At 42.8% G+C, this 21,849-nt stretch overlaps 1 protein-coding gene across 2 annotated transcripts in view; it reads right to left on the reverse strand.

Annotated features, from left to right (window-relative positions):
* Positions 1–438: 438 nt before the first annotated feature.
* Positions 439–21,849, reverse strand: part of LOC125033601 (neuropeptide F-like) — a 32,934-nt gene continuing 11,523 nt past the window's right edge. The window contains exons 2-4 of one of the 2 annotated variants that reach the window (XM_047625255.1): positions 5,404–5,514; positions 2,416–2,461; positions 439–646 (exon numbers count right to left, since the gene is read on the reverse strand). In XM_047625255.1, the coding sequence (XP_047481211.1) occupies positions 599–646; positions 2,416–2,461; positions 5,404–5,514 (205 nt within the window). In that variant the 3' untranslated portion in view covers positions 439–598. The remainder of the gene's footprint in view (positions 647–2,415; positions 2,462–5,403; positions 5,515–21,849) is intronic. The other variant, XM_047625256.1, reaches the window with a different exon arrangement.

The following is a 21,849-nucleotide window of genomic DNA, read 5'->3' on the forward strand; positions in this document are numbered from 1 at the left end:
AGATGAGGATGTGGTGGAGTGGAAGTGGAGGGTGGAGGTGGAGTTAGAGGCGAAGAGTGGGGAGAAAGTGGCCTGTGGAGTATGGTGGGGGAGGTGGAAGTGGGGTTGGAGGTGGGGTGGAGGTGGAGAGGGGAAGTGAGGATGGAGGTGGAGGGAAGAGGTGGAAGTGGAGGGGGAGGTGGGGTGGAGGGGGGAGGTGGGGTGGAGGTGGAATGTGGAAGTGAAAGGGGGAGGTGGAAGGGGGGTGGAGGTTGGGTGGAGGGGGGAGGTGGAAGTGGAAGGGGGAGGTTGAAGTCGAGGGAGGAGGTGGAAGTCGAGGGAGGAGGTGGAAATGGGGGTGGAGGTTGGGTGGAGGGGGGAGGGGAGGTGCCAGCATCGTAGCGAATAGACTAGACTATTTTTCCCTTGTTGACGTTGGGTAAAATAACCATTCATTCATTAGTCTTTTTAAAATTATTATTAGCATCATCTTTATTAGGATCTTTCTCTCTTTTGCATCATTTTAGATTTGATTATGTTTGTATGACGTAGGAGCAGCAGACACAGCAGCGGTGACGTCATGAAGAGAGAGAAGGAAGGCAGACGGCGAGAGAAGGCTTCACCTCCTGCGGGCGAGGGTTTCCAACAGTCTCTCGCTAGCTTCCATCTGAGGAGAGACAGAGCGAGATGTGATTAGGATCAGAGAGAGATTAATAGTTTTAATAACTGAAGGCGGTTTGTGGAAACGAGGATGGAGATGGATGAGAGAGAATTACGCGCAGGCTTATAGAAAACAGCTGTTCGTGAAATGAATGGAATGGATTTGCATGAAACATCAACGCATACGAACACGAATGTACATGTACACACACACACACACACACACACACACACACACACACAAACACGTACACACACACACACACACACCAAAGCCTTAGCGCTACACGAGAGGCCCACGAAACCCAAACTTAGTTAGTAAGGTCAACCAGACAAATCGAAGGGGGAGGGACGGAGGGGGGGTAGGGGGAAGGGGGGGGGGAGAAGAGAGATGAGATTAAGGTTTGGAAGGAGAGGGAAGAGAAGCAAAGGGAGTGGTAAATAATCCACAAAATGAAAAGGGAAGAAAAGAAGATAGAATATAAAGTCTAATTGAAACGATGAAACAATATCAAGAAAGGGAGAAAAAAATACAAAAAAGAAAATGAAAAGAGCAATACACGAGGGGACAAATAAACAAAAACAAAAACAACGACGATGAAAACGGACTCCATATCTACTTAGCAAGAGATTGTACACCCATCCCCCCTCCCCCCTTCCCCCATCCCCCCTCCCCCCTCTACTTCTGTGGCCCACAAGAGTAATCTATCGACCAATCAGACAAGTTCCTGATTTTCTCCACAACCTCATCGTCCGAATCTAAACGACTGGCTTCTGCTCAGCCTTCGATAAACAACAGGGAGTGCTGGACCCTGTGACCTGCTCATCTGTGGCTGTGCGCTGATGACTTGGTTTGGGTGTGTGTTTGTGTGTGTGTGTTTATATGTGTGTTTAGTGTTTGTGTTTGTGTGTGTTTCTGCGTGTGCGTGTGTGTTTGTGTTTATATGTGTGTTTAGTGTTTGTGTTTGTGTGTGTTTCTGCGTGTACGTGTGTGTTTGTGTTTATATGTGCGTTAAGTGTTTGTGTTTACGTGTGTTTCTGCGTGTGTTTGTGTTTGTGTTTATGTGTGTATCTGCGTGTGCGTGTGTGTTTGTGTTTATAGGTCTGTCTTGTGTTTGTGTTTACGTGTGTTTCTGTGTGTGTTTGTGTTTATGTGCATGTTTGTGTGTGTTATGCTTGGAGTGTTTAATTGTGTGATTGTTTGTGTTTATGTGTGTTTATGCGTGTTTTTTTGTATGTGTATTTTTACGTGTGTGCGTGCGTGTTTGTGTTTATACGTGTGTATGTTTGAGCCTGAGTAATTCTCCGTTTTTTAGAAGTGTGTGTGTGTGTATGTGTTTTGTAGGTCTGTGTCCATATTTCCCGACTGTAATTGCATTTTTTTTCGATCGTATGTGTATCTGTTGCATGTTGCATTGTCCTCTGTCTGAGAAGTGTTGCATCCTTCTATTGCAGTGATTAGTCACTTGCAACACCACCTGACTTGAGCGTAACAGGTGTTCTCTCTCTCTTTATTTCCTTCAATCTCTTTTTTTCTGTTGATTTTCATTTTCCCTCCTTGTTCATCTATCTCTCTTTTTTATGTCTTTCTCCACTCTCTCTCTCTTTCTCTCTCTCTCTCTCTCTCTCTCTCTCTCTCTCTCTCTCTCTCTCTCTCTCTCTCTCTCTCTACTCTTTTTTCTCTATCTATTATCTGTCTGCTCTCTGTCTATTTAGTAATATGGTCATCTAAGTATCTATAAGTAGCTTCTCATTCCCTCAGATATTCTCACTCACCAGAGCATCTCCAGAAGGCATGGCGTAGTCGCTTCGTTTGCCGAATCTGAAAAAAAAAAAACACGAAAAGATGAATAAAAAGAGAAAATTAAAAATGAACAAGAAAAGGGGTAACAATATCTTATAACTTTAGCACAACTATGACTGTAGTGGAATCCCATGTCGGGCTTCGCTGGGTGTGTGTGGTACATCCTAGACACTAGCTTCTCGGAGATCAGTGGCGAGGTAGAAAGACGGAGGGAGAGAATAGACGAGAAAAAGTGGGGGATGAAGAAGGAGCTTATTGAAAGGGGGGAGTGGGAGGGAGAGAAGGAGGGAGGTAGGGAGAGCGGGTGCGAAAAAGGAAGGAAGGGAGGGGAAGAGAGAGGAGTGAGTGAGAGAGGGAGGGGAAGAAAGAGGAGATAGTGAGGGAGGAGGGTGTGAGGGAGGGAGGGAGGGGAAGAGAGAGGAAGTAAGAAGTAAGAAATGGGGGCGAAAAGGAGAGATAGGAAATAAGTGAGGACGAAGATCACTGAAAGGGGCGAAGATTCTGAAAGATGGTGACAGACAGCATTGCAAATATCAAATGCTATCAATTTCATAATCGAAATCAAGTATGTAGACGATGAAGTGAACATCGACCAGTCACGGACGAGGTCGAGGCCGGGTGCATTTCACAAAACATTTTCCTATAAAAGCTCTTCACGGCGCAGATCTATGGAGGGGAAAGAGGCCGTGAAATTATTACTAATGCATTTTATACTACATTTTCCTTTAAAAGCTCTCAGCTATTCAGAATGTATGTGTGTATGTTGTGTATGTGTGTGTGTGTGTGTGTGTGTGTGTGTGTGTGTGTTTGTGTGTGTGTGTGTGTTTATATGTGTGTGTGTTTGTGTGTGTGTATGTTTGTGTGTGTGTTTTCGTGTGTGTTTGTGTGTGTGTTTTAGTGTGTGTGTGTGTGTGTGTGTGTGTGTGTGTTTGTGTGTGTGTTTTGGTGTGTGTGTGTGTGTGTGTGTGTGTGTGTGTGTGTGTGTGTGTGTGCATCCTTGTTCTTGCACATCTTTGCTTGTACCAGGATGCAATTTTACACGGCACGCAAGATCATGTTGACAATCAAGATCACAACTTTATTAGAAAATATTTGACATTTTTTTCTCCCTTTGAGACGAGGAGAAGAAGCAAGAGGAGAAGGAGGAGAAAGGAGAGCAGGAGGAGGAGGAAAAAGAGGAGGAGAAAGAGGAGGAGGTGGACGAAGAGGAGGAGGAAGAAGAGGAAGAGAAGGAGGAGAAGGTGGACGAAGAGGAGGAGGAAGAAGAGGAAGAGAAGGAGGAGAAGGTGGACGAAGAGGAGGAGTGTGAATATATAGAAAAGAGAAAGAGAGAAAGGGGAGTGTAGGAGTGAAAGGAAGAGAATGGGGACAATGAAGAGGAAGGGGAAGAGGAAGAGAGGAGAGGAGAGGAACAGAAGGAAGGAGGAGCTCTATTACCTCTAACGGAGCTATGACGTCACACACGGAAGGATATGGCATTGGTGATGATAATGATGAGATTAACGATAATTATAGTAATGATAACGGTCATGTTAATTATCTTGAGATGGAGAGATTAATATATATATATATATATATATATATATATATATACATACACACACACACACACACACACACACACACACACACACACTCTGTGTGTGTGTGTGTGTGTGTGTGTGTGTGTGTGTGTGTGTGTGTGTGTGTGTGTGTCTGTGTGTGTGTGTCTGTGTGTGTGTGTCTGTGTGTGTGTCTGTATGTGTGTGTCTGTGTGTGTGTGTGTGTGTGTGTGTGTGTGTGTGTCTCCTTCAAGCCCATCACCACGCAAGCACTGTCAAGGCAGCAAACACGCAGCGGGTGAGGAGGAGGACCAGGTTGGGTGAGGACAATGCAGGTGAAAAGATAAAAAAAAGAGGCAATGTTAAAGTTTAAGGAGGGTGCGAGGGCTATAAAGATGAGGAAAGGGAGAGAGAGAGAGAGAGAGAGAGAGAGAGAGAGAGAGAGAGAGAGAGAGAGAGAGAGAGAGAGAGAGAGAGAGAGAGAGAGAGAGAGAGAGAGAGAGAGAGAGAGAGAGAGAGAGAGAGAGAGAGAGAGAGAGAGAGAGAGAGAGAGAGAGAGAGAATAACGAAGAAAAATAAAGATATTTTCATATCCTATGCATTAAGCAAAAAGAAACAAAAAAACATAGATAAGGAAAATAGTTTAACAATGCCCTTATCTGTATTTCATATAACAATTACTAAGATCTTTCTGAACTTTGACAAGATTCATAAAATCACAAAGACAAAGATGTGTAATCTAGAAAGAACTAGAAATAGTCACGTGTGTATCATATATGTATATGCGTCTGTGCACATGTTTCTCTTACTCTCTCTCTCTCTCCCTCTCTCTCTCTCTCTCTCTCATCACTCTCTCTGTATGCGGGTATCGTGCGTGCGTGTGTTTGTTCATTTGCCTTTGTATGTGTGCGTGTGCATGCTCTTGATTTTGTGCATGCTTGCCCGTGCGTGTATCAGGATCTACGCAAATGTTCTGTGAAAAAAGCGTCTGACTAACACTGCAGTAAAAGAAGTGTTATTATGCATGTCCTTTGGTTATATGATATGGAAGACAATAATTTTAATTCTTCATGCATTGCGAGTCAATGGTCTACAAGAGAGTAAAGTGCATAGAGATACGTAATGTTGCAAGAATGCATGCAACATAAAAGTTCTTCATAGGAGTCTGCACGCCTAATGTTATTCATATTTTCTACAAGAAAGTCTACTAAGTATCGGTTTTGCAAACAAGTCGATTCTTTATTTCATCATACTAATGGAGATTAAAATGATTATGTAAAATCAGCAAACATTTCCCAATAATAAAGATAAAAAAAACAAAGAAAACGGGAAACTAATTACAAACAAAGAAAACGTAGCAGTGGCAAAATTGAAAGGGTAAACAATAAAAGATACAAGGATGAGTGTCCCGTGACTCACCGCGGTCGGGCCCTAAGGGAATACAGTTTGCCAAGTTCTTGCAATTGCAGGAACTTAAGTGTGTTTTCCAAGGCTTGAATCTGCGAAGCTGGACCGGGCGCCGAGCGGGGGCTGAGAGAGAGAGAGAATGAGAGAGAAAGGAAGATGGGATGAAGGTCAGGTGACAAAGAAGGAATGAGAGATGGAAGAAAAGGAAGGAGCCAAAGAAGCAATAAAAAAAAGAGGCAGAGAAGGAGTAAGTAAGAAAGGAAGAGAGGGAAAAAAAGTGGAAAATAACGAAAGTTAGAAGGAGGAAAGTGGGAGGAAGCGAAGGAGGAAAGAGGGAAGAAGAAGAAGGGAGGGAAACAGAGAAGAAAGGGAGGAAGAGAGAAGAGAGAAAACTGAATCAGGTCAGCGGTTCGATTTGATATATTGCACATTGAAATTTAACAAATTCACCAAAAAAAATATATTTTCTTTTTAAGCTTTGGATTACACAGGTAAGGAAGAAGCCGGTTGATAATACTGATAATGATATAAAATTATACATGGAATAAGATGCCATGAAATATTTGGATGATAACAAAAATATTTGGAAATATGAACAGATACATATATAATGGCTTGTTATATCTCTTATGTCGTTGGAACTTTCACATATAAGCTTAGTCTAAAACAATTATCGAAGAAAGTTGTTAAAAAAGAATCAGTTGCTCACTGTAAAAGAGCTATTCTTTTTATTAATTGTTCTTTTTATTAATTGAGGAAGTATATTTCATGATACTAATTAAAGGGGATGAGTAATGAAACATGGCGGGAATGTACGTAGAGTTATGTGGCTATACAGGCAGCCATTGGAAATGAGACAATCAAATAGATATTATTAGTTATCGATCAGTGGAAGTTAAGGATTTTTTTTTCTAACACAGGACATTACTGATAATTCAAAAATAAATAAATAAATAAAAGAAATCCACACACACAAAAAATCTCCGATGATGTATAATAACATTGGACTGCAACCTCCGCTCGATTCTATTCCGCCACCATTGAGCAACAAAAGGAAAAGGAAAAGGCGTTGATTTAAGCGAAATAAACTGCTAAAATATACATGCTTTCGCTCTCGGATTTACATTCTCTTTCTCATTCTCATTCCCTCTTCTCTGACATTCCCTCGCGCTAAAATTGTATAAGGTTGGCTTGCCTCCGATAAGGAAGAATTCAAGTGAGAAAAAAAAACTGAAGGTCAATTCTAGAATGGAAGAGAGAGAGAGAGAGAGAGAGAGAGAGAGAGAGAGAGAGAGAGAGAGAGAGAGAGAGAGAGAGAGAGAGAGAGAGAGAGAGAGAGAGAGAGATGGTCAATTCTAGAATGAAAGAGAGAGAAAGAGAGAGAGAGAGAGAGAGAGAGAGAGAGAGAGAGAGAGAGAGAGAGAGAGAGAGAGAGAGAGAGAGAGAGAGAAAGAAAGAGAAAGGGAAAGAGAAAGTAAGAGAAAAGAAAAGGAGAGTATGAAAAAGAAAAAGAGAAGAGAAAGAGAAAGAAAGATAGATAGATGGATAGATAAATAGATAGATAGATAGACAGATAGATAGATAGATAGAGAGAGAGAGAGAGAGAGAGAGAAATAGAGAGAGAGAGAGAGAGACCGCCTAATAGAGTCCGCAGCGCCGATCGGGAATACTCACAGATCAGTTTACCCAATCAAAGTGTTCGTAATAAGCGCCGTTGGGGCAAAGAGCCACAGTCTTGGGGATCGACGGGGGGGGGGGGGGGGGGAGGGGAAAGCGAGAGGGAGAAATAGTAGTTAGATGATAAAGGTTACTCAGTAATAGGTAGGGCGTCGTAATTGCCTTTGTTTCTCGCTCTCTCTCTCTCTCTCTCTCTCTCTCTCTCTCTCTCTCTCTCTCTCTCTCTCTCTCTCTCTCTCTCTCTCTATTCCCCCTTATCATTCCCGCATCCTCCCCTCTCCATTATCTTACCCTTCCCCATCCCACCTTTACCCTTTACCCTCCCTGTCTTCTGAAATGCCTTTGTTGTGGTTATTAAGGAATGCTATTTGTTGTGTGGCGTAAGATGCTGTTTGCTGGGGGAGGAGTTCGGGATGGAGTGGGGAGGCGTTGGGGGGATGTCTGTGGAGTGTGTGAGAAGTAGGGGGCAGGTAGGGGGGGGAAGAGGTCGAAGGGAAGGGGGAGAAGAAAGGAAGAAGGAGAGCTAGCGATAATTATGAGCTGTTATTTGTAAATAAATATCACTGTCTGCGATGTTGGGTAAGGGAAAATTCCCTAATTGGTCATTTGCTCTCGAGGGAAATGGGAGAGGGAGATGACGTAGGGAAAGGAGATAGAGGAGGAAGGGAGGAAGGGAGGAATGAAAAGATAACGAAGAAAGAAGAGGCGGAGATGAGAAAAAATGAAAAAAAGGGGGAAACAGAAGAGGGAGAGATGAGAACAAAGACGGACAACGGTAAAAAGCGAAGGTAAGAAAGTCAGAGATTATTTTTTTTTTCTCTATGTGTAAATATAATGTTAGAAATACTAAAAGTATCGATCACGAATTCTGAAATACTGTTTTTTGTGCATTATCAATTCATGGACATACGGACGTTCAGGACAAGTAAGTATATGAAATAAGTACCATTCTTACCTTTCTTTCTCCCTCTCTCTCCCTCTCTCTCTCTCTCTCTTTCTCTCTCTCTCTCTCTCTCTCTCTCTCTCTCTCTCTCTCTCTCTCTCTCTCTATATATATATATATATATATATATATATATATATATATATATATCTTATTCCCTCTCCACATGCAACGATAACGATGACTTTAAAAAATTAGTGAAAAAAATCAAAGAATCTCGCGAAAAGTATAAACAAGGTTTGACGTGGAACAAAGTGGGTTCGTATTCCCTGAAGCTTTTAGACCACAACCTGCCTTCAATTCGCGTCCTGGGCGGCCTCGCAAAGTCCTTTTTTCCTTTTAATTCTGCCCAATCCCGGCCCTTCGTTCCTAGTAGCGTATCCCAAAGGATTCCATCCCTCCTAGCTTCTCCAGGACGCCGTAGATAATCAAGTTTCCGCAGATGTCAGGAGGTAGGGCTACGAGACTAACTAGTAGCAGTATTGAGGATGGGAAAAGTTATTTATCGTTATATTGTTATTTCATGAAGCTAAAGTTTGTTCCGTGTTAGTATTTGTGAGGCATTCGAGGTGCAATTTTGATAGATTTGTCATGATCAAAAAAGTTTCTCACTCTTAAGCACGTTATTCAAAATGAATTTGTAAATCAACGCTTTCACTGCAGGTGCCGCTAATGTCAGGCATATATCGCACAATGAAGAACACACAGTAATATCAACTAGGGCTATTAATAACCTCAAAACAGCGTGCCGACGGTAATAAACTGGAATCAATTACGTCATTATCTGAGACACGAAGTAATATCACGCAGCTTCTGGAATGTAAGGTGGGACTGGATTTCATTAAGAGAGAGAGAGAGAAATAGAGATAGACAGAGAGAGAGAGAGAGCTGGTCAATTCTAGAATGAAAGAGAGAGAGAGAGAGAGAAAGAGAGAGAAAGAGAGAGAGGGGGACAGAGAGAGAGAGAGAGAGAGAGAGAGAGAGAGAGAGAGAGAGAGAGAGAGAGAGAGAGAGAGAGAGAGAGAGAGAGAGAGAGAGAGAGATTAAATAGCGTCTCATAAGGAAACTTTATAAAGGATAGAGTATATTGTGTGGAAAAAAGAGTAAAACGGAGGGACAGAAGACGAAAGGGGAAACCCAGGTTCTCTCGTTCAGACTTCATCGCGTGATTGCATAAGGCGGCCAAATCTCCTTAACGTTGGCGAGGATTAATGACTAAAGATGTCTGGGTAATTAAGTGCTTAGCAGCTGGCTTGTTAACTCCGGCTAATTGGGAACCTGCAAGAGCAATCTGCAACACGCGTGGAACCAGGCTGCAACAAAGACAAAAAGGAAAGAGTGAGAGAGAGAGAAAGTCTCGGTCAAAAATGAAAGGTATTGAGGAGGATTATTTCATCATCGTTTACAGTCGCAGAGAAAAGAAAGTTGTTTCTTCCATTGGGAATATTTTATATATATTTTCGGTTATATTCTATTACACAAGAGCAGTACCTTTATCTTTGATATTACTGTGACTTATTCTATAGCTTTCTCTATTTATTTATTTATCAATCTATCTATCTCTCGCTCTCTCTCTCTTCTCACATTCTCACTCTCCCCTCTCCCTCCCTTCCTCCAAAACCCTCTCTCTCTCCCTCCCTCTCCCTCACCCCTCTCATCATTCCTCCCTCCTTCTCCTTCACCCTTCCCCTCCCTCTTTCTCCCTCACCCCTCCCATCCCTCCCTTTCCTCCTACGCCCTCCTCCCCCAACCCTATCCCCCGCTTCTAAACTCGGAAAAAGTAGCTCCTTCCCCATGCGAGGAGGGCCCAGCCGGCGGATATATGACTGCCATCATCCGACGCCGAAGGAGATCAACAGTCTGTAAGGGAAAGTAATGTAGTCCGGACAAATAACTCAGATCTTTGCCTCTTTTACCGGTTCTCGCGGGAACATAGAGGGACCGCTGCGTTTTGGTTTTGTCTTTTCCGTTTATCGTTTCTTCTGCGTCGCCTTCTCCCTTTCTTTATCGTGGTTTTGTTTTGTTTCTCATTGTATGTACTTATGCCTGTCTATCATATATTATAGATTATTTGCACGTGTGAAAGCACACACGTGCAAAGTACATATGAGTGCTTGTGTGTGTGTGTGTGAGAGAGAGAGAGAGAGAGAGAGAGAGAGAGAGAGAGAGAGAGAGAGAGAGAGAGAGAGAAGGAGAGAGAGAGAGAGAGAGAGAGAGAGAGAGAGAGAGAGAGAGAGAGAGAGAGAGAGAGAAAGGAGAGAGAGAGTGTGTGTGTGTATCTGTGTGTGTGTGTGTGTGTGTGTGTGTGTGTGTGTGAGTGAGTGAGTGAGTGAGTGAGTGAGTGAGTGAGTGAGTGAGTGAGTGAATGAGTGAGTGAATGAGTGAGTGAGAGAAAGAGTGAATGAGTGAATGAGTCAATGAGTCAATGAGTGAGTGAGTGAGTGAGTGAGAGAAAGAGAGGGGGGGAGATGGAAAGGGAGAGACTACACGAAAAATGGTCTATACCTATCTTTACTTTATTGGAAGAAAAGACGAGAATAAAAAGTATCTTTTTACGACTCAAGCCTGTAGAAATGTAGCTGTGCGTATGGTCCGCACGCCAGACCATAGGCCTACCGTTTAAGAACTTGAAGAATGAGGGGGGTGAGGGGAAGGATTGGGGAAAGGGTACGGAGGGGAAAAGAGGGGAATAAGGGAGGGGACAGGGAAGGCAGGAGGGGGGAAAAGGAGGGGACATGTGTGAAGGAGAAAGGGGAGATAGAAAGAGTTGGGAGGCAAGAGTAGGATGAGGGGAGAATAAGTGTGAAATAGAGGGGAGGGCACAGGCTAAGAGGGAGAGGGAGAGGGAGGAGGAGGAGAGAGGGGGGGGGGTAATGGTGAAGAGGCGGTCCAGATCATGCTGCTTATCCTCCCCTTATCCTCCTCCTCGCCCCTCCGGAGTCCTGCCCGATGCTTAAGCCGCTAGATGGCTCTGTCGACGGGCCATTCCACGCCCCTACTGGCTTCCGTTTGTTGTCTATGGAAGCGAGTGTCAGGTCTAACATTTTCTTCCCCTCTGTGTGTGTGGGTGGGTGTTTTCACTGAGGTGTTTGTCTGTTGGTGTGTATTGTGCGGGTTTTTGTGTTTGCATGTGTTGTTTGTTTGTCTGTATTGCTCTTTGTGTGTGACTACGTGCGTGCATTCGTTTACAATAGCGACTGTTCGTGTATATTTATATTTATACATCCCTTAACCCCCCCCCCCCCACTTGCCCCTGTACGTGTGAATTCATATCAGCACAAAATTCCTTTTTTTTTTTTTTTTTTTTTAAATCTCACCAGTCTACAGTTTTATTTCTTACAGTCCGACACCAAAACTCGAAAAGCTACCACACACGGATGCTAATCTGGATGAATGCCCCTCCTCCCCTCCCATACATCCCTTGCCCCCCCCCCCCTCACCCCTCCCACACTTCCCTTGCTGGCCTCCCCATCCTTTGCAACCTCCCCCCCCCCCCCCCACCCTCCCTGCCCCAGTTCCCTTCAGGTGATCCGAGTAAATTGCAAGCTTGGAAGGACGCTAACAAGGCAGTTCAGAGGCAATAAGGCCGGGCAGATCCGTGCTTGTTAGGCCATTTGCGTCGCCGTTGTTAAGGAAAGGGACATGAAATTTATATACACGCCCTATATACGTATTTATATGATGGAGATAGATGGACGCATAGATGGATGGATGTGTGTGTGTGTGTGTGTGTGTGTGTGTGTGTGTGTGTGTGTGTGTGTGTGTGTGTGTGTGTGTGTGTGTGTGTGTGTGTGTGTGTGTGTGTGTGTGTGTGTGAGAGAGAGAGAGAAAGGGAGAGCTTTGTGTGTTTGTCTTTATGTATTTATGTACACATATAAATATATACATATACGTGTGCATATTAAATATTATGTGTGTGTGTGTGTGTGTGTGTGTGTGTGTGTGTGTGTGTGTGTGTGTGTGTATGTGTGTGTGTCTATGTATGTAACGGCTGAATGTATACGTATGTGGGTGTTTATATGTAACAATCTAAGTATGTGTACATTAACTGTATGTTTTCATGTGTACTTGTGAATACAGCATATAGTTTACAATAGTCACTTCTCTCCATTCGACGACTCTATTATTGGCATTCTCTTTGTTTACACACTTTATTGTTTCCTCTCTTTGCAGGTCAATCCAGAAACGGCAGTTGCACCGTTTGTTGAATGCAACCCAGAAGCGAGCGTACCAATAAGACAGGTGTTCTTAAGCGTCATAGAATTCACGTTGATGGTGCTTTGTTTGAGTGCATTTAGGTAATGATGAAATTTGATTAATGTTTTATCTGTCTTTTTATCTGTTTTTGTTTAATTTTATTACTTTTCTAACGTAAGCGTGAATTTCTTGTGCTCTTAATGGTATCTTTGTTTTGAGTGTGTATGTATGGGTGTTTGGTGTGTGTGTGTGTGTGTGTGTGTGTGTGTGTGTGTGTGTGTGTGTGTGTGTGTGTGTGTGTGTGTGTGTGTGTGTGTGTGTGTGTGTGTGTTCGTGTGTTTATGTACGTCAGTGGATATCTTCCTTCGATATTCACACGCGTTTCTCCACATGTACGTTCGTAATATTCTTGTCCGCAACAATTTTAGATGACAGATGAAGAGGAGACACACACATGCACGGATTCATAAGCACTGAGATTTATACGCACGTGTACAGACACAGGTATTGGTTTGGCGAGGCTGCCATTAGTCATGCACGCGAGGTGACAGCTGCTTCTCCAATTAATCCTTGCAACACAGCAGCGACTTAGCTATACTTGATAACGTTCGTAAAAGTAATTACTGTGCGTGTAACGGAAGTCAAAACCGACGACCAGGAGACAAGACCGTTGGAGAAATCTATATATTTTTTTTTCGTAGTAAAGAGAAACAACTGAATTTTATGCTTCTTGTTGGATAGCAGTTTGAATTTGCAATGACTCAATGGCTGATTGCTTCAATTATTTGTTATCGAAGGATCTGCTTGAACACAAACACACTAACAATAACCGAACACACTCTCTCTCACACAGGCACACGCGCGTGCGCACAGACAGACAGACAGACACACACACACACACACACACACACACACACACACACACACACACACACACACACACACACACACACACACACACACACACACACACTACCCCCCCCCCCCCCGTGCGACTCACCCATACATTACAGCAGGCATATCACCCACTGTACACACATATTTACATCTCATCGCGAGCGCAGCCAAGCGAGAGACCATACTTCCTACGCGGGGCTACACACTGGCGGCGCTGATGATCTGCGCGCGGCAGTGAACCTGCGGGATTTCGACGCTGAAGCTCGTTGGCTAGTCCGTAAATTTCCTAGACTCGCGTGTCGGGAGGGAAGAGGAAAAAGGAGAAACTCTTCGGGTGAGAATAAGAGAGGCATTCGGGGCCAGCGCTCTGAATCTATTCCCGGGAAGTTTGCGAATTTCTGTGGCGTTTTCCGATTCAGGCGAACGCTGATAAACCGCGGGAGGGAAAAGAAATGCAAGCGGGATTGTGCGACAAAGAGAGAGAGAGAGAGAGAGAGAGAGAGAGAGAGAGAGAGAGAGAGAGAGAGAGAGAGAGAGAGAGAGAGAGAGAGACAGCGAGAGAGAGAGAGAGAGAGGACATGTGGGCGTGTTTCTATGTCAGCGCGCTTCCCTGTGCGTGTGCTCTCGCTTTGTGTCCGTGTGAATTATCTGTGTGATTTTTGTGATTCCATAAATAGTGAGAGAGAAAGACAAACAGAGAGAGAGGCACGGAGAGGGAAAGAGAGAGGAAGAGGTAGAGGGAGGGAGGGAGGGAGGGAGGGAGGGAGAGAGAGAGAGAGAGAGAGAGAGAGAGAGAGAGAGAGAGAGAGAGAGAGAGAGAGAGAGAGAGAGAGAGAGAGAGAGAGAGAGAGAGAGAGAGATAAGAGAGATAGAGAGAGAGAGGAGAGAAAGAGATTGAGAGGGGGAGGGGGGGGAGGAGTAAATAGCTAGATAGCCATCTAGATAGAGAGAGAAAGAAAGAAAAGCAACCGCATCATAAGCGCCAAGCGAAGCACTTCTCGAATCCCCACGCCGGAATCGTCCGTGTTCCGAGCCGCCTCCTGAGAGAACTCGCTAACGCTCACTCGGGATTTTTATTCTCCCTGTCAAATCACTTTCCTTGAAACCCTTTCTCAAATACTATGGCAGGTTTCTTTTTTTTTTCTTTTTGTTTAGATTTTGTTGTAACACATTTTTTTTTTTTTTCTTTCAGGAAATCCTTTTATCGTGGATGATTTATTTGCAAATACAAAATGAAAGCAAGGTCGTTACTGCCGCTTAAATGCAAAGTATTCTGTTAAGCTGTGTTCTGCCTGAGAGTAACACATATAATCTGTGTGTGTATGTGCGTGTACGTGTGTGCGTGTGTGCGCAAACAGAGTACACAACAAAGCACCAGCAACCAGCCAGAGGCGCCGCCGTTCCGAGATCAGAATGGAACAAGCAATAACGAGGTTGGATCTGATCAGCGCCCACGCCCACCGACGGCGAAGTAGGCCTACCGAGTCGCGAGATCGTCCAGGTCTAGAACGAGATAACAAAACTCGATTAAGGTGAAAGGTCACGCGACAGATTGCGGCTTGAGGTCATTAAGAGGCAAAAAAAGGACGAATGACCCTATTATCGCGTTACGACCATTTCCATCCGGTCCGCTGATTGGCAGACGTTAAATGTATACAGAAGCGGGTAGAACCTGCTTCCTCGTGGTTATTTTTTTTTTTTTATCATTATCGTTGTTGTTATGATTATCATTATTATTCTCATTGTTCCTATTCCTATTACTATTTATGTTGTTACTACTACTTAATACAAATATCATAATGATCAACGATTTTCCTCCGTTTCCATAATTTACCAAACTTTCTTGTTGTTTTCGTTTCTGTTATTTGATACTCTGAACTTCGACGATAACTTCACGAAGAGAGATGAACAAGATGCAAACAAATTCCTCGTAATTTTCTTCCTTCTCTTCCTCTTCCTCATCCTATTTTATGCGTTGTCCTCTTGTCCGCCTCCTGGTCTTGGCGAAGAAATCCCTTCCATAGTTGCTGTAAGGTAATATCAATCCTATTCTCCATTGAAGAAGAGTGAATGGCTTTTGGTACAGTTAACGAGACCTAACTAGTGTTTATACATCCTTAAAGACGGTCTGTGGCGCCTTCCTTAGACATCTCTTTAACTAGTCTTTTCTAATAGCCTAGTAACCTATCCCGTAGTTTCCCTTCTAGTATCCTGTTCTTACATTTCACTTCGAATAGCCTTTCTCTTGCTTTCCTACTAGCATCCTGAAGCAGTGCCCTCGATTCTAGTAACCTTTTCAGTTAATGCCTTGTATTAGCCTGCTATTAAGTTATCAATCACCCGAAGGAAGGCAACGGGAAACCACCTTCGTTCACTCCCTTGTACAACCATGAAATTAAACATGGTCGCCAACGTCAGGCTCTGATACGGCACAGAAAATAAAAAGTTATCGCGTAGACTGGTAGTGACCATTATACTAGAAATCTCTCTTCTAGTAGCTTTAAGTGCAACCTTCGAGTAGTCGAGCAGCAGGTTCGGGAATATCAAAATTCTAATGCATTTTTGTAGTCTGGCTGTATAGGCGCGTGGGAAGCTGAGCCGATGTGGAGGGGATGCTGAGTGGGCAGGGGAAGGGGAAGGGGGTAAGGTAGGGGAAGGGGCAAGATAGGGGTAGGGGAAGGAGGGAGTCGAAGGAGGAGGGAGGGGGGGGGGGAGATTAGAAGGGCAGAGTAAGTGGTAGTCGCTCCGTCGCACTCTTCCCTCCCCCCTCCTCCGCTCTCACGCCACCTCCCCTCCCCCCCCATCCCCTCTCTCTCCCTCACACCTCCCCATCGCCCCCCCCCCACCCCCTTCCCCTTCCTCCACCCCTCCTTGCATTCACGTAGCGTATGAATTTCGAAGCATTTTAATTTTTTTTTTCCCATGAAGCTTTTTTTCCATTAAGTTTTTCCCATGAAGTTTAATGATTATCCTTGATATATTCTAATTACTGTTATCATCCTCATTATTATTATTGTCATTAGTAGTAGTAGTATCAGGATTAGTATTAGTATTAGCATCATTGATATCGTTATTATTGCTATTATTATAATTCTTATTATTACAATGATAAATATATTATCATTATCATTATCATCATCAGTGTTATCACTATCATTTGGTTCCTTCATATTATTAGCATCTTCTTCATCTTCATCTTCATCATCTTTCTATCTCCTTTTTACTCCCATTTTAACCCCCTACGCATATCATTATTATCGGTCTGATGTGCAATGAAAGCCCACGTAATTTATTTCGATAATGCACTCAAGGATTTATTGCACACGTCCAGGAAATTTATTACACGGATAAGTAATAAATCAGGCAATAATATGCAACAAAATCTGTAATCAAATCTTTCTCTTTTAGGAGTCATGAATCTTTTAAGAGAAAGTGTTATTTGGTCCGAAATACAATGGAAAATTTTCGTAATTAGGATATTATCGAAACACTAGCATATAGCATCGTAATGGCCCGTGTTTGTGGATGCTGGTAAAAAGATTTGATCAAAAAGTCTTATATATATTTTATAACGGTATATGATGTGATATTCCTTTATTTTTTTATTGTGGGCAAAATAAACCTCTAGATTAACGCACCTTTCTTTGATTATTATCCTGTTATTTAGAGTTAGAATGCCCTGAAACTTCTTTTTTATTTGATCACCTGTTTTATAAAATATATAGTGTTTAAATGTGTATCAAAATTATATTCGCAACACTAGAAGATTTATTACATAACATCTTCACGAATCAAACATATTTCACAAATCCTGTTTCGGAAATGTTATTTACTCAACTCTCCATTTACTTATCTCTCTGTTAATCCATTTATTCTTTTTTCCTTACTGGAAAAAGTCATCAAATCTATCCCAGCGAGAGTTGCCATTTATCGAATGCATTTCATAAAGGTTTTATTGCCGTGGAGCGGATAGGAGAAAACACACAGGATGCAATAACTCTACGATCTTACCCATTGCGTTTCACAAAGTTTCAAAGGATTTTTTTGTTGTCACTTTTTTTTTCAAAATAACCCAAATAAAATCTTTTTTTGGGGGGCAGTCCATCCCCACGCAAAATACATGCAGCGCCGAGTGTTAGCCGGAAAATCAATCTGGTATAGAACATTGTACATCGAGGGTTATGTGCTTACTTTCTTTTGATCACTGGGTCATGCATTGTGTGTGTGTGTGTGTGTGTGTGTGTGTGTGTGTGTGTGTGTGTGTGTGTGTGTGTGTGTGTGTGTGTGTCTGTGTGCAACGTATGCGTGCTTGTGAATAAGGTTATAGAAATGCAGATAAATATAAAATCCAAAAAAACATGACCAGTAATTTTTAATATGACAAGAGAATTGAAAAACAGATATAAAAAACAAACAAAACAAAAACAAAAATATCCGAAAAGGATATCAGAACTTTTAAGGGAAACAAGAGTATCATTGAGTTTTAAAAAATGGTTTAAAAGCTTTTGGCGCGAAATTCAGTTTTGGGCTGAGGTTAATGCAATTCCTTCGGGGAAGCATCATGCTACGGCCCTATTAGCATGTGGGGGGGTAGGGGGGGTAGGGGGGGGGGGTTAAGGGAAGTCGGGACACTTTGGGTGCGTTTGGTATTTCTGAAAATCATTCTTATCATTATCATCAATTTATAACATTAAAAAAGGATATACATACTTCTATTATACAAACAGAAGGGGGTCATATGGACTCGCCTCAATATTGCCTATAGCCGTAATCATGAAAAGGGATTGCAGTACTGATAGTGACAACAACAACAATAACAACAACAACAACAACAGAAGGTAGAAGAATCAGACATAATTCGAGCCGGAGACAGTTCGTCGCTGAAGCAGAGGAGCTGCTCTCTCTCTCTCTCTATCTCTCTCTCTATCTCTCTCTCTCTCTCTCTCTCTCTCTCTCTCTCTCTCTCTCTCTCTCTCTCTCTCTCTCTCTCTCTCTCTCTCTCTCTCTCTCTCTCTCTCTCTCTCTCTCTCTTTTTCCTTAACTTCCCCATTTATACTGAATTCTACATCGACCTGTGCATCGAGGGCTGACAATGGAATCTTATTTCTCGGGCAACATTATAATTCTCTTTCTGTCCTTTGGACCCGTTCGCTCGCCAGAGGCACAGAGTAGTAGGAAAACCAATAATAAGTTTGTTATTTTGTTTTTTTATCTGTCTATCGGTCTGTCTGTTATTTCTGTTAATCCGTCTCTTCCTCTTTCTCTCTCTCTCTCATTCTCTCTCTCTCTCTCTCTCTCTCTCTCTCTCTCTCTCTCTCTCTCTCTCTCTCTCTCTCTCTCTCTCTCTCTCTTCCTTCCCTCCCTCTCTCCTTCCATCCCTCCCTCCTTCCCTCTCTCTCTCCTTCCCTCTCCCTCTCTCCTTCCCTCCCCCATCTTACCCCTCTCCCTCTCTCACCTCCTTCCCTCTCCCATCTTTTTCTCTCCCTTTGCCGCCCTCGCCTCTTCGTCTCCTGACATTTCCTCGTCAGCCACGTCACCCTCATAGCGAGGAAAGGGTGCAGGGTGACGATGCCTCTGGTGATGGACAGGGCTGTGAGGGAGGAAGGGGGGGAGGGAAATGTTTAAAAGGGGAGGAGGAGGAGGAGGAGGAGGAGGAGGAGGAGGAGGAGGAGGAGGAGGAGGAGGAAGAAGAAGAGGAGAAGGAGGAGGAGGAGGAAGATGAATAGGAGAAGGAGGAGGAGGAGGAAGAGAAGGAGAAAGAGGAAGACGAATAAAAGGAGTAAAAGTAGGAGGTAGAGGAAAGAGGAGCTGTTGAAAGAAGGAAGAACAGATAGAAAACAGGAGAAAGAACGAAACAAACACAGCGATTTAAAAATGTAAACGAATCGACGAAGTAAAGAAAAACAAAAATAAAAGGAAGATAAAAGGCGAAGGAGACGAAGAAAATCAGAGACGACAAAATACCAAAGGAAAGGTGAAGGTGAGAAGGTAAGCAAAGAAGAAAGAGAAAGAGGAGGAGGAGAAGGAGGAGGAAGAGTAGGGGAGAGAAAGCTCCTACCCCCCTCCCCTCCCCTCCCCCCGCAGGAAGACAAACACCATCACCATAAGAACAACCAAACAACAACAACAACAACAACAATGAGGTAATCACAGCAAGAAAGTTTCCGACAATGAGGTTACGAAGCGCGGGAGAGAGGAAGAGGGCGAGGCAGATAAAGATGGTGAATGATGAGTTATGAAGATAATATTGATGATGATGATAGTCATATGGAGAAAATAGTGGAAGGAAAGGAAGGAAGCAAGAAATAGGAGAAGAAAAGTAGAAGTACAGGAAAGGAATAATAATATGTAGTAGAGGAAGAATGCAGTAAACGTTGAAGTAAGGATAAAAAAGAAAGAAAGAGGAGCAAGAAGGAGATAAACGAAGAAGAGAAGAGAAAGACAAATAAAGAAAAGAAGACGAGATAAGAAACGAAAAAAATGATTTCTTATCAGACTGTTCGCCTCAGCGCCGGTGACGGATACACACAGCCTCTGTCTTCTCTCCTTCCTCCTCTTCGCCTTCTCCTTCCCTCCCCCTCTCTCCCCTTGGCCTCTGTCCTCTCTTCTTGCTCCTTCTCTTCGTCTTCTTCCTTCCTCCTTTATCCCCTTTCTCTCCCTTCATCGTTTTCCCTTTCAGCTCTCCTTCATTCCTCTTGGCTCTTGTTTCTCTGCTATCATCTTCCTCTTCCTCGTTTTTTTCCTTCTCTCACAATTCGTTGTGTTTGTGCAAGTACGTTATATATTCGAGGTATTAAGGCGTGTCATATTCATGTCCTTCTGTTAGATTTTTTTTATAACTTTTTTATATTTAAATACAGGAGAGATACAGAGAGAGAACGAGAGATTACCGCGGAGTAATTTTAGATAATAATTTAGATAATTGTACTTGTAAATGTATATTTCTGGTCCATAAAATCATTTCTGGGAAGTTGTTCCATCTGGATAACTAAATTTCTTGACTTCCTTTTGCCACGTTTTCTTTCACATATTTTTTTTCCTTGTGACTTCTTGTTCCTCTATCATTCACTCTTCCTGAGACATTTGTTTTGTCTCCTCCAGTCTTTCGTCGTAAAGTTGGTGTCCATGTAGTAACTGCCCGTCGTTCATGCTACAAATGGCTGTCTGCACTTGTATTAGACCGCTGAGTGTTGATGAAAAGTAATGGAACTTGTACCAGGACTGAGCCCTGCGGTACTCCAGTAGTTGAGTGTTTACCTCGAATGGCTATATTCATTTGTCTTTCATAAAAAAAAAAAAGTCCTATAGCTATTCGAGGCATTTCCCTTTGATTCCATCCATGTGTTCTAGTGTTCGTGTACCACTTTGTCAAAACCCTTTACAACTTCAAAGTATATAGCTTCTACCTAGCCGCTTCTGTGTTGCAGTATCTGTGCTGCTTACATGCTTCACTGGTTAGGTCTTTAATCAGATGCACAGTCAGAAAAAAACTATCGTTATCTTTACTTGTGCTCAATGTGGAGCTGAACACTTCTCTCTGCTAACACCTATTTACGGTGCTAACTACCTTGCCTCACTATTCCACACCACTTCGTCAATTGTTCATATTAGTTGGTGCAAAGGGTGACGATACTCATTTTTCTGACTACATGACTGTGGCATTCGCTAGTTTCCACATTTTCTTGGAAAGTTTTAGAACATCAACATTAATGGGGGACTAAGTTGTTCAGGATTTTTTTTTTTTTTTTTTTTTTTTAACGAATCCAATTAGAATTTCATCCGGTCTCTCATACTGTGAGGCTGTTTTAGTGGGTCTTTTATTTCTTTTCCCTTGAGTGGTGTGTGTGTGTGTGTGTGTGTGTGTGTGTGTGTGTGTGTGTGTGTGTGTGTGTGCGTGTGCAGATATCTATTCTTGCGTGAATGGGCGTCCGTATGCATCTATGCATACACGCTCATGTGCATATGTGTGTTTATATGTATGGGTCTCTTGATGTTTTGTGCGTGTACGTAAGTTAAAAAAGTCAGAAGTTCACAATTTCCTTCTCCAACATTGACAGTCAAAGTGGCTATTAGGAAGCTATTTACTTTAAGTTTTACTAAAGTCCAGATCTTATTTTACTATCTTTTCGCCCTTCTCTGGTTCATTATCATTGATATCATCCTCCCTTTGTTTCGGGAGAAAATATGCTTCAAAATATTTGCGGTCAAAGAAGTTCAGGCGAGGGATATTTGACCCGCACAGATCATGTAACTTTATATACCATAAACTCTATCTGAAAACATCCCTGAGATAAGAACGATAACTTTCATTTGCAAAGAAAACGTGCAAATAAGAAAGGATTTAAAAAAAAAAGAGGAAAATAATGGGAAAAAAAGACGAATGTGAAGATAAAGGGAAAAAAATATAAAAAAGGAAGCGTATAGGAAGACGAAGGGGAGAAAAAAAAGATCAATTTAGCCCACTGAGAATACATGACACGCCTACGATAAGCTGACACGAGAGAAAAATGTAAATTGTAGTAATATCGAGCCCACAAGGTGTTCCCTCGGGCGGAACAGGTGTTTGCTATACCTTGATGGACGCACGGCAAATTGACTCATATTGTTGCTTTATATAATGGCTGAGATTGCGTCGCGCTGCACCCGCGATCCCGCCTCACTGACATGTATAAACATAAACATGTGCCTCCGCCTCGTAGGTGGATAGAAAGGTGTGGATGGGATATATTCTGATAAAGGAATCG

The sequence above is a fragment of the Penaeus chinensis genome, chromosome 16 (genome assembly GCF_019202785.1).
Source record: "Penaeus chinensis breed Huanghai No. 1 chromosome 16, ASM1920278v2, whole genome shotgun sequence".
NCBI classification, from domain to species: Eukaryota; Metazoa; Arthropoda; class Malacostraca; order Decapoda; family Penaeidae; genus Penaeus; species Penaeus chinensis.